We start from the raw sequence: 13,083 nt of genomic DNA on the forward strand, positions 1-13,083 counted from the left end.
ACAATACTATCGTAGAGGAAAATTAGTATACCAATAATAAAAATGTGTGTGTATATGATACATATGTGATTGGTTTAACTCACCCAGTCAACAAGTACCGGTGGTGTGCCAAACTGATACAACAGATCCACTACGGCCACGTGCTTATTCTTGACGGCATACTCCATAGCAAGATAGCCTTTCTGTAATGATCAAGTTAAATGAGATGTAATAATGTTACAAAATGTAAATACATATTTCAAAACCATGAATATTACTCACCTGGATCATATGCACCACAGCAGAAGCAGATGGCATCATGTCTACATGAGTGTTAGGTTGTTTTCATGGTAGATTAACGTACCCATTTTCTTTCTAGTATATTACTTGGTTTGGTTTGGTTAATTTTTTAGCGTCCTATTAACAGCTAAGGTCATTTAGGGATGGCCTCCCGTGCATGCGACATGCATGCGTGTGGTGAGTGCGTATGTGTGTTTTGGGAGGCTGCGGTATGTTCGTGTTAAGTCTCCTTGTGATAGGCCTGAACTTTAGCCGATTTATAATAGTAATACCTCACTGAAGCATACTGCCGAAGACACCCAGCCGGTCATATTATATTCACAACGGGCGAACCAGTCGTGCCACTCCTAATATGCTGAGCGCTAAGCAGGAATAGAAACTACCATTTTTAAAGACTCTGGTATATCTCGGCCAGGGGATAGAACCCAAAGCCTTCCTTACAGGGGCGAACGCTCAACTAAAGGCCAAAAGTGAGGCATTGTCAAGGAAAACAATAGGAAGAAGAAAGTTTTTAAGAAAGAAGAGAAAAGATAAGATCACAAATTTAGTCGCCTCTTACGATCATGCAATGGGGGCAGCAGGTACAATTCTTACGCCCTACTTGCAGGGCAGCTAGTATATTACACACAGAACGAACGGAAAATAAAGACGAAACGGAATATTGTTAAATTGTGTTAAATGATAAGATATCTTTTGTGAAATAATTTAGTATCCATTTACACAAAAATGCAAATTTCGCATCGATGAAGACCAGATAACGTGCTGTATCAATATATAAGGAAACGTTACATTTCATTCGGAGGAAATCTTAGCCGGTAGAAGAAAATAATTGGACATAATGCGAAGTCACAACTTTACCTGATCGAGCGTATATACAACTGCACCGCAAGCCACCAACGTCACTATGGATCGTGCATGGCCGCGCATAGCAGCCTTATGGAGGGCCGTCCGTCCATTCTACAGCATTGAAAAAACATGATGTATTCTACTATCAGACACACAACATAGACAGAGCCCGTGTTTACATGTAGATAGGACCGTTTTGTGTTTAATATAGCATATAGATACACACAGTAATAATTTAAGCTTTACAACAACAACAACAACAACAACAACACAACAACATCAACAACAGCAACGGTTATTATCAAGCCTGCTATGTCTAGTTATGATAGAGCTCAATCATTTCAGTAAAGTGTTTTAAATAGACATGTAGATCCATAGTTTAAACAACAAATTGAAAAAAAAATCAATAATTAATCTGAGAAAATAGTTTAATACTAGTTTGATTAATTCATTCGTTTTATAGGACTTAGTGTAGCCGACGTGATGACAATCAATTAAATGTGGAGTAACCTTATATATAGAATGACGGCATATAAATATTATAAATGAATTTAAAAAATATTCAAATACATGAAGCCTGTAAACTTACATATCTAATTATTTCATTTGGACATTACAGAAATAGTCCGAGTTTTAAATACGATTAAGTATCCTAATCTGCCCCAGCATCAAATATGTTCCATCTTTAACGTACTATACAAGTCGATCTTATCGTTTTTGCTGTTGAATTATTGTTGTAACGCAAGACTGATATGAATTATGTTCATAGAATATAAACCATAACCATTGTCTGTGTAGAATATGTGATTCAAAGATAATGATGTTTTGTGTCAAGGGAAGGACAGGACAATGCAGCTACCTTCATGTATATTGAAGTATCGTGTATTTTGGACACAATTTCAAAACATTCCTATATTCTAATAGCCTTTGTCTATTAGTTTGCTAAAAAATAGTCTGTGTATGTCATTGGAATAGAAACAAACAGTAATGAATTCAACTGACACGCCACTTACATTGTCCCAGGCCATAATCTTTGCGCCTTTCTCCAGTAGCTCTTCGATGACGTCATCATACCCCTCGTTGGCCGCATAATGTAAAGGGTAGGATCCAGTCTATTGAATATATATATATACATTTTGTATATATATACCGTAATATTTTTTTATCATATGCAACTGCCCAATCACCGTATTGTCAGAGTGATAAGATGGTATTCTGATTCAAAGGATTTCTCCATAGAATGCTTAAACATACATGATATCTCTATTTATATACGATACATCAATATTTCTGTAGGATTTACATGTACATTTCTATTTATATACCATGCATCAATATTTCTGTAGGATTTACATTACTCTTTATATACCATACATCAATATTTCTGTAGGATTTACATTACTATTTATATACCATACATCAATATTTCTGTAGGATTCACATTACTATTTATACACCATACATTAATATTTCTGTAGGATTTACATTACTATTTATATACCATACATCAATATTTCTGTAGGATTCACAATACTCTTTATATACGATACATCAATATTTCTGTAGGATTTACATTACTCTTTATATACGATACATCAATATTTCTGTAGGATTCACAATACTCTTTATATACGATACATCAATATTTCTGTAGGATTTACATTACTATTTACATACGATACATCAATATGTCTGTACGATTTACATTACACTTTATATACGATACATCAATATTTCTGTAGGATTCACATTACTCTTTATATACGACACATTAATTTTCCTATAGGATTTACATTACTATTTATATACTATACATCAATATTTCTGTAGGATTCACATAACTCTTTATATACGATACATTAATTTTTCTATAGGATTTTCATTTCTATTTATATACCATACATCAATATGTCTGTACGATTTACATTACACTTTATATACGATACATCAATATTTCTGTAGGATTCACATTACTCTTTATATACGACACATTAATTTTCCTATAGGATTTACATTACTATTTACATACGATACATCAATATTTCTGTAGGATTCACATAACTCTTTATATACGATACATTAATTTTTCTATAGGATTTTCATTTCTATTTATATACCATACATCAATATTTCGGTAGGATTTACATTACTATTTACATACGATACATCAATATTTCTATAGGATTTACATTACTATTTATATACTATACATCAATATTTCTGTATGATTTACATTACTATTTATATACTATACATCAATATTTCTGTAGGATTTACATTACTATTTACATACGATACATCAATATGTCTGTACGATTTACATTACTATTTATATACGATACATCAATATTTCTGTAGGATTTACATTACTATTTACATACGATACATCAATATTTCTATAGGATTTACATTATTATTTATATACGATACATCAATATTTCTGTAGGATTTACATTACCCTTTCTATACGATACATCAATATTTTTGTAGGATTTACATTACTATTTACATATGATACATCAATATTTCTATAGGATTTACATTATTATTTATATACTATCCATCAATATTTCTGTATGATTTACATTACTAATTATATACTATACATCAATATTTCTGTAGGATTTACATTACTATTATATACGATACATCAATATTTCTGTAGGATTTACATTACTATTTACATACGATATATCAATATTTCTATAGGATTTACATTACTATTTATATACCATACATCAATATCTCTGGGATTTTAGTTAATAAATATACAATAATCAATATCTATGTAGGATTTTCATTTCTATTTATATACTATACATCAATATTTCTGTAGGATTTACATTACTATTTATATACCATACATCAATATTTCTGTACGATTTACATTACTATTTATATACCATACATCGATATCTATGTAGGATTTACATGTACATTTCTATTTATATACCATACATCAATATTTCTGTAGTATTTACAATACTCTTTATATACGATACATCAATATTTCTGTAGGATTTACATTACTATTTATATACCATACATCAATATTTCTGTACGATTTACATTACTCTTTATATACCATACATCGATATCTATGTAGGATTTACATGTACATTTCTATTTATATACCATACATCAATATTTCTGTAGTATTTACAATACTCTTTATATACGATACATCAATATTTCTGTAGGATTTACATTACTATTTATATACCATACATCAATTTTTCTGTAGGATTTACATGTACATTTCTATTTATATACCATACATCAATATTTCTGTAGTATTTACAATACTCTTTATATACGATACATCAATATTTCTGTAGGATTTACATTACTCTTAATATACGATACATCAATTTTTCTGTAGGATTTACATTACTATTTACATACGATACATCAATATTTCTGTAGGATTTACATTACTCTTTATATACGATACATCAATATTTCTATAGGATTAATATTACTCTTTATATACTTTACATCAATATCTCTATAGGATTTACATTACTCTTTATATACTATACATTAATATCTCTGGGATTTAAGTTACTATAAATATACAATAATCAATATCTATGTAGGATTTTCATTTCTATTTATATACGATACATCAATTTTTCTATAGGATTTACATTACTCTTTATATACGATACATCAATATTTCTGTACGATTTACATTACTATTTATATACCGTACATCAATATTTCTGTAGGATTTACATTACTATTTATATACGATACATCAATATTTCTGTAGGATTTACATTACTATTTACATACGATACATCAACATTTCTTTAGGATTTACATTGCACTTTATATACGATACATCAATATTTCTGTAGGATTCACATTGTCACGTCGTATGTATATAATTGTTATTTGTTTTCGTGCGGTGTTTGTAATTATATGTTCCTAATTGGCTACCGTACGGGAGTGTGTGACCAGGTAGGTGCGAGGTCATAATGAGTTAAAGTCTCGGACCGCGATTTACGGGTGTTTTACCCTATTTATACTGCGTTAGCAGTGGAATTTATATCAGGCACAGATGTCAGACTGTGGTAAGTCTATCTTTATATTTCTGTACCTATTTTACTGTTTTCATAGCCCTATTTTTGATAAATATCTTTGGTAAACACTCTTTAGAGAGCGTGCGGCTCAGTGATGCGTAACATTGTTGTTATTGTTTGTTGTGCTTATTTAAGGTATATATTTACGAATATTACTGTAATTTGCCATAAATATTATTATTTAAGCTATGTGTATATATATTTGTAATTATTATAACTTAAACTAATGTTATAAATTTGAAGTGTACTCAGGTGAGAACGTATGCATGTTTTGAAAAGTATGGAAGCCTTGAGTGGCCGTATGATGTGTGCATTGTTTTCAACATAGTTCTTAGGATATTCTGAGCCCGCACATAGTCGTTTGTGAAATCATTATCTATTACATTGTAGTATATTGTGAGTAATATATAACGGTAATTTAGCCTTTTTCCTATTAATAATTAATATTGATATTAATTATTTGATTAAGATTGTTGTGTAATAACTTCGGTATAAGTGAGGTTTGTGTGCAAGTATTAGACAACTTGTATTATTATTCTTTAAGCTCCATGTGAGGGTCACACCAGCATATGAACCCCTACCAGGGCCTATACCATCGCCAGGGAATGCCGGCGCCAGGACCATCAGACAGGATGGTCAGCCATCATTACATCCCGAGCGCCAGGACAGGTCAGGAGGTACAGGAGTGATTTAAACACTGACAAGCTTGAGGAGGTTTGTGCTCCAGCAGTGCTACAGTGTCAGTGTTTGGATGTGTCACATAAGGTGTTTGTGTAACCAACGTGCTTAGTGTTGTTGGTTGTTGGTATCCTGTGTGGAAACCTTAACTTGTATTCTGACTGCGGTTGGAAATACGTCATGTGTAATGGACTGGCACAGTTATAGCTACAGCTACAGATATACCGCACATGTTTGATGCGCGTTTGTGGATGTGATTGACCATTGTTTTGGAGCAGAGACTTTAGTGAATCTAAATTTGTGTGGAAATGGCTGAGAGTGAGTGCGTTTTGTTGTTTTGTTGTAAATAAATTGCTAATTTTCATATCCAATGTTGTTTTCATTTCTCATCTAACTACTCGACGCTCGTCCTACGTAACAAATTGGTGGCAGCGGTGGGATGACTGACGTGTTGTTATTTGGGATTTGAATTCATGTTTGATCGTGTATATAGGTTAGGTTAGGTTAGGTAGCTTACCAGATATTTATTCTAATCGTGGGCATTTCTGTTTACTACTGTACTATCATTTCCTTTCCAAATGTTTCCCGTTGTCTTTATGATGAGAACATTTCAGATGGAACACATGGGTAAGTAACAGGGAGCGACCAGATTAATAGAATCACGTGGATTGCTTAAGTCTTCGAGGTTGGTGAGTATATATCCATGTTGTTTTCCTGTTGTGTTTCTTGTATTGTCTTTTGGGGTGTTTTGTTAAGTGGACCTTGTTTTCTAGGTACTTCTGGTGTACTTTTATATACCAATATGTCTACGACACAGGAACTGATTGCTATTGGTAAGGAGATGAAGTATGAAGGGACAGCACTGCAGGACTTTGTGACCGAACAGCAGGCATTGGCTAGAGATGAGCGTGAGAAGGAACGTTCTTTCCGGCTTGAGATGGAAAAGAAGAACCTTGTTCTGGAACAGGCAAAGATTGAGGCTGAACGGGAGGCAAGATCACATGCACGGTTGGAACAGGAGCACAAGTGGAAATTGGAGCTTCTACAAGCTGGAGGAGGTGAGCAGAGGGCTGATGTCCAAATACCGAGAGAAGCCATGATTCAGCGTGGACCTAAGCTGCCAGCGTTCGACGAGTCTCACGATAATATGGATGCCTATCTCCAGAGGTTTGAACGCTATGCTGAGGCACAGAAGTGGGAACATAGTCATTGGGGAGCAAATCTCAGTGCATTGTTAAAGGGTAAAGCCTTAGAAGTGTTTTCTCGTCTGCCTGTTGACAAAGCCTTGGATTTTGAAGAACTAAGGAAAGCGCTTTTGCTCAGATTTGAGATGACCGAAGAAGGTTTCAGAAAATCATTTCGAACAGCTAGACCGGAAGGAGGAGAGACGTTTTCGCAGTTCGCTACACGATTGGAGAATTATATGGAGAGATGGGTTGAGCTGAGTAAGACAGAGAAGACATACAAGAAGTTGAAAGATCTCATGCTGAGGGACCAGTTCATCCACTGTTGCGGGCAGGAACTACCCCTTTTTCTGAAGGAACGGTCTCCGACTTCGTTTGTAGAGATGGCCAGACTTGCAGACCAATATGTGGAAGCAAGGGGTACGAAGGCGAGCCAGGTAACCGGAAGAGGTCAGAAGTCAGGTTACAGTAAACCACACGAACGTGGAAATCAGGATGCGCATGCGTCTAAGTCATCAGCAAAGGACAAGAAATGTTACAACTGTGGTAAACTGGGTCATATCTCTTACGACTGTCGATTAAAGAAGAACGTATCTGGTAACAAGGTAGCCAGCGTGGTTGAGGAAGAAAATCGTAAGAAGCAGGCGAGCGACGCCAAGAGGGTAACTAGGAAGGATAGGACCTCAGCGATTGACAAGTCTCACGTAAAGGACTCGACAACTCTGAGTGTATCCTGTGATCTTAGGAGTTCGCAGTCTGCAGGTATGCCAGTGATGAGGGGTTGTGTAGGAAGCCATTGTGTTTCAGTGCTTCGAGATACCGGATGCAGTGGAGTTGTGGTGAGAAGATGTCTTGTTGACAAGGATAGTTTCACTGACAGAGTTCAGTTGTGTACATTCGCCGATGGATCAAAGCTAGAGGCACCTATTGTTGTTGTGGAGGTTGATTCACCTTATTTCATCGGAACTACTGAGGCTTGGGCTCTTGAGACTCCGTTATATGATCTGATCATAGGCAACATTCCTGGAGCATTTCCCCCTGATAAACCTGATAAGGAGTGGAAGATGAAGGAACATGATGTACAAGCGGTAGAGACGCGCGCACATGTCAAAAAGAAAGGAAGTGCGTACAAGTCGCTGAAGGTACCGGATTTGATGACGGATATGTGCAGTGTGGAAGATCTGAAGGACGAACAGCAGAGAGATCCAACATTAGTGAAGTTTAGGAAGTTGGCTTCTGAAGAGCAGACATATGAACGGGATGATGGTGGTTCCTCTACTATCTTTTATCAGAAGGGTGTGATGTACCGGAAGTTTCAAAGTCCGAAAGTGAGGAATGGTATGACCTTTCGACAGTTGATTGTCCCTGAGAGATATCGTGATATGGTGATGAGGCTGGCACATGAATCTGTCATGTCTGGGCACTTAGCAGCTAAGCGGACCACTAGCCGGGTTTTGTCGGAGTTCTTCTGGCCGGGTGTTCAAGCGGAGGTCATCAGATTTTGCAGATCTTGCGACATATGCCAGAAGACATTCCCGAAAGGAAGAGTTCCTAAGGCTCCGCTTGGTGATATGCCTCTTATTGACACTCCATTCAAGAGAATCGCCGTAGATCTGATTGGACCACTGGAGCCAGCGACAGAACGAGGGAATCGTTTCATTTTGACTGTCGTCGATTACGCCACTCGATATCCGGAGGCGGTTGCTTTGAAAGGAATAGAGACCGAGAGAGTTGCAGAAGCACTTGTTGACATTTTCAGCAGAGTGGGAATTCCTTCTGAGATGCTTAGCGACCAGGGTGCACAGTTTACATCGGAGATGATGAGAGAGGTTAGTCGACTGTTATCCATCAGACAACTGACAACTACGCCATATCATCCGATGTGCAATGGGCTAGTGGAAAGGTTTAATGGAACCCTGAAGCAAATGTTGCGCAAGATGAGTGTAGAGCGACCAAAGGATTGGGACAGATTTATCAACCCTCTACTGTTTGCCTACCGTGAGGTTCCTCAAGAATCACTTGGATTTTCACCATTCGAGTTGCTGTACGGTAGAGCAGTTAGAGGGCCTATGATGATCCTGAAGGAGTTGATGACGAAGGATATACCAGACGAGGAAGTGAAGACCACCTATCAGTACGTAATGGATTTACGAGAGAGGATGGAGGAAACGTGTCAACTAGCATCAGAGCATCTTAGAGATGCAAAGATAAAACAGAAGAGACATTTCAACAGGAGAGCGAGACAACGACACCTTAAGGCGGGAGACAGGGTTTTAGTACTCTTACCAACGAAGGCCAACAAACTGCTGATGCAGTGGAGAGGACCTTACGAAGTAGTTGAGAAGGTGGGACCAACAGATTACCGTGTTAACAGAGATGGGAAAGTGAAGGTACTGCATGTCAATCTTCTTAAGAAGTACGAGGAGCAGAAGAAGAGTCGGGAAGACTTATTGACAGTGACTACTGAAGGTGTTATGGCTTGTGTCATGTCCATGGTCATTGACGAGGAAGATGACGACAATGGTGAGGAATTAAGTCAAGTGTTGGAGACTCTTCCTTGTGACAGAGGGAAAGAAGGAATCCAAGATGTGGAGATTTCACAAGACTTATCCGATGAGCAGAGAAGTGAGGTGAGGACTTTACTCGAGGGATATAGTGATGTGTTAACAGACCAGCCAGGAAGAACAGTACTTGCTGAACATGACATTGTGACTACAACGGCGGAACCTGTTCGTGTGAAACCTTATCCTTTGCCATTCAACACCAAGGCGGTTATAACAGAAGAGGTAGAGAAGATGTTGGAAATGAGAGTTATTGAACCTTCATCGTCACCCTATTCAGCACCTGTAGTGATGGTCAAAAAGAAAGACGGTTCAAATCGGTTCTGCATTGAATTTCAGGAGACTTAACCGAGTGACCGTCTTTGACGCAGAGCCTATGCCGAATACCGATGAAATATTTTCCAGATTGGCAGGCGCTCGTTATTTCTCCAAACTTGACCTCAGCAAAGGATACTGGCAGGTGCCATTGACTGAGAGAGCGAAACCAATGACAGCATTCACAACGCCAAAGGGATTGTTTCAGTTCAGGGTTATGCCATTTGGTTTGGTGAACGCCCCGGCGACTTTTAGTCGTATGATGAGAAAGCTGTTGGCAGGAATGGACAATCTCGAGAACTTCATAGATGATATTCTCATCTACACTTCTACATGGCAGGAACACTTGGATGTTTTGAAGGAATTGTTTTTACGACTGCGTGAGGCAGGATTGACTGCTAGACCAAGCAAGTGTGCATTAGGATTTCCGAACTTACCTTGCCTTGGACATGTGGTTGGTTCAGGACGACTAGAATTGGAGCAGGCGAAAGTGAAAGCGATTGCAGAAGCTCCAAGGCCAACAAGTAAGAAGCAAGTTCGTTCATTCTTGGGACTGGCTGGATTTTATCGCAAGTTCATTCCAAATTTCGCAGCCATCAGTGTTCCCCTGACAGATTTGACAAAGAAGGGTAACCCCAACAAAGTCGTGTGGGAGGAAAGTCATGACATTGCCTTCAACACTTTGAAGAAAATGCTATCAGCCAAACCTGTATTGAAGCTCGCTGATCTGGATCAGGAATTTATACTGCGCACCGATGCGTCAGATTCTGGATTAGGCGCTGTGTTACTGCAAGAAGATGCAGACAAGAAGTTGCCTGTTGCCTACGCGAGTAGGAAACTCTTACCTAGAGAACAGAATTATGCGATAGTGGAGAGGGAATGTTTGGCAATCGTCTGGGGAATCCAGAAGTTTGAGCCCTACTTGTATGGAAGAGAGTTTGTCCTTGAAACTGACCATCAGCCACTTACATATCTCCACAGATCGAGGACGGCAAACGCCAGATTGATGCGGTGGGCGCTGACACTCCAGCCTTACAGATTTCGGATTCGAGCGATAAAGGGTGTGGACAATGTTGGTGCTGATTATCTGAGCAGGATATGAACAACTATTGACTATCCATACTCCGTGATCTTTTGAAAAAGTGTACCACTTTTTTCCGGAATGGGGGGATATTTGTCACGTCGTATGTATATAATTGTTATTTGTTGTCGTGCGGTGTTTGTAATTATATGTTGCTAATTGGCTACCGTACGGGAGTGTGTGACCAGGTAGGTGCGAGGTCATAATGAGTTAAAGTCTCGGACCGCGATTTACGGGTGTTTTACCCTATCTATACTGCGTTAGCAGTGGAATTTATATCAGGCACAGATGTCAGACTGTGGTAAGTCTATCTTTATATTTCTGTACCTATTTTACTGTTTTCATAGCCTTATTTTTGATAAATATCTTTGGTAAACACTCTTTAGAGAGCGTGCGGCTCAGTGATGCGTAACATTGTTGTTATTGTTTGTTGTGCTTATTTAAGGTATATATTTACGAATATCACTTTGTAATTTGCCATAAATATTATTATTTAAGCTATGTGTATATATATTTGTAATTATTATAACTTAAACTAATGTTATAAATTTGAAGTGTACTCAGGTGAGAACGTATGCATGTTTTGAAAAGTATGGAAGCCTTGAGTGGCCGTATGATGTGTGCATTGTTTTCAACATAGTTCTTAGGATATTCTGAGCCCGCACATAGTCGTTTGTGAAATCATTATCTATTACATTGTAGTATATTGTGAGTAATATATAACGGTAATTTAGCCTTTTTACTATTAATAATTAATATTGATATTAATTATTTGATTAAGATTGTTGTGTAATAACTTCGGTATAAGTGAGGTTTGTGTGCAAGTATTAGACAACTTGTATTATTATTCTTTAAGCTCCATGTGAGGGTCACACCAGCATATGAACCCCTACCAGGGCCTATACCATCGCCAGGGAATGCCGGCGCCAGGACCATCAGACAGGATGGTCAGCCATCATTACATCCCGAGCGCCAGGACAGGTCAGGAGGTACAGGAGTGATTTAAACACTGACAAGCTTGAGGAGGTTTGTGCTCCAGAAGTGCTACAGTGTCAGTGTTTGGATGTGTCACATAAGGTGTTTGTGTAACCAACGTGCTTAGTGTTGTTGGTTGTTGGTATCCTGTGTGGAAACCTTAACTTGTATTCTGACTGCGGTTGGAAATACGTCATGTGTAATGGACTGGCACAGTTATAGCTACAGCTACAGATATACCGCACATGTTTGATGCGCGTTTGTGGATTTGATTGACCATTGTTTTGGAGCAGAGACTTTAGTGAATCTAAATTTGTGTGGAAATGGCTGAGAGTGAGTGTGTTTTGTTGTTTTGTTGTAAATAAATTGTTAATTTTCATATCCAATGTTGTTTTCATTTCTCATCTAACTACTCGACGCTCGTCCTACGTAACACACATTACTCTTTATATACGATACATCAATTTTTCTATAGGATTTACATTAATATTTACATACGATACATCAATATTTCTATAGGATTTACATTACTATTTATATACGATACATCAATATTTATGTAGGATTTACATTACCCTTTATATACGATACATCAATATTTCTGTAGGATTTACATTACTATTTACATACGATACATCAATATTTCTGTAGGATTTACATTACCCTTTATATACGATACATCAATTTTTCTGTAGGATTTACATTACTATTTACATACGATACATCAATTTTTCTATAGGATTTACATTACTATTTACATACGATACATCAATATTTCTATAGTATTTACATTACTATTTACATACGATACGTCAATATTTCTATAGGATTTACATTACCCTTTATATACGATACATCAATATTTTTGTAGGATTCACATATTACTCTTTATATACCATACATCAATATTTCTGTAAGATTTACATTACTATTTACATACGATACATCAATATTTCTATAGGATTTACATTACTATTTATATACTATACATCAATATTTCTGTAGGATTTACATTACTATTTATATACGATACATCAATATTTCTGTATGATTTACATTACTCTTTGTATACGATA

At 36.9% G+C, this 13,083-nt stretch overlaps 1 protein-coding gene across 1 annotated transcript; it reads left to right on the plus strand.

Annotated features, from left to right (window-relative positions):
• The first annotated feature begins 5,003 nt into the window (after nt 1-5,003).
• Nucleotides 5,004-9,984, plus strand: LOC117344094. The gene is made up of 2 exons (XM_033906744.1): nt 5,004-5,204; nt 5,758-9,984. Exon 2 carries the CDS (start codon nt 6,595-6,597, stop codon nt 9,982-9,984), a length of 3,390 nt encoding a protein of 1,129 aa, XP_033762635.1. The 5' UTR covers nt 5,004-5,204; nt 5,758-6,594.
• The last annotated feature ends 3,099 nt before the right edge of the window (nt 9,985-13,083 follow it).

Source organism: Pecten maximus, chromosome 15 (assembly GCF_902652985.1).
Source record: "Pecten maximus chromosome 15, xPecMax1.1, whole genome shotgun sequence".
In the NCBI taxonomy this organism is placed as follows: domain Eukaryota; kingdom Metazoa; phylum Mollusca; class Bivalvia; order Pectinida; family Pectinidae; genus Pecten; species Pecten maximus.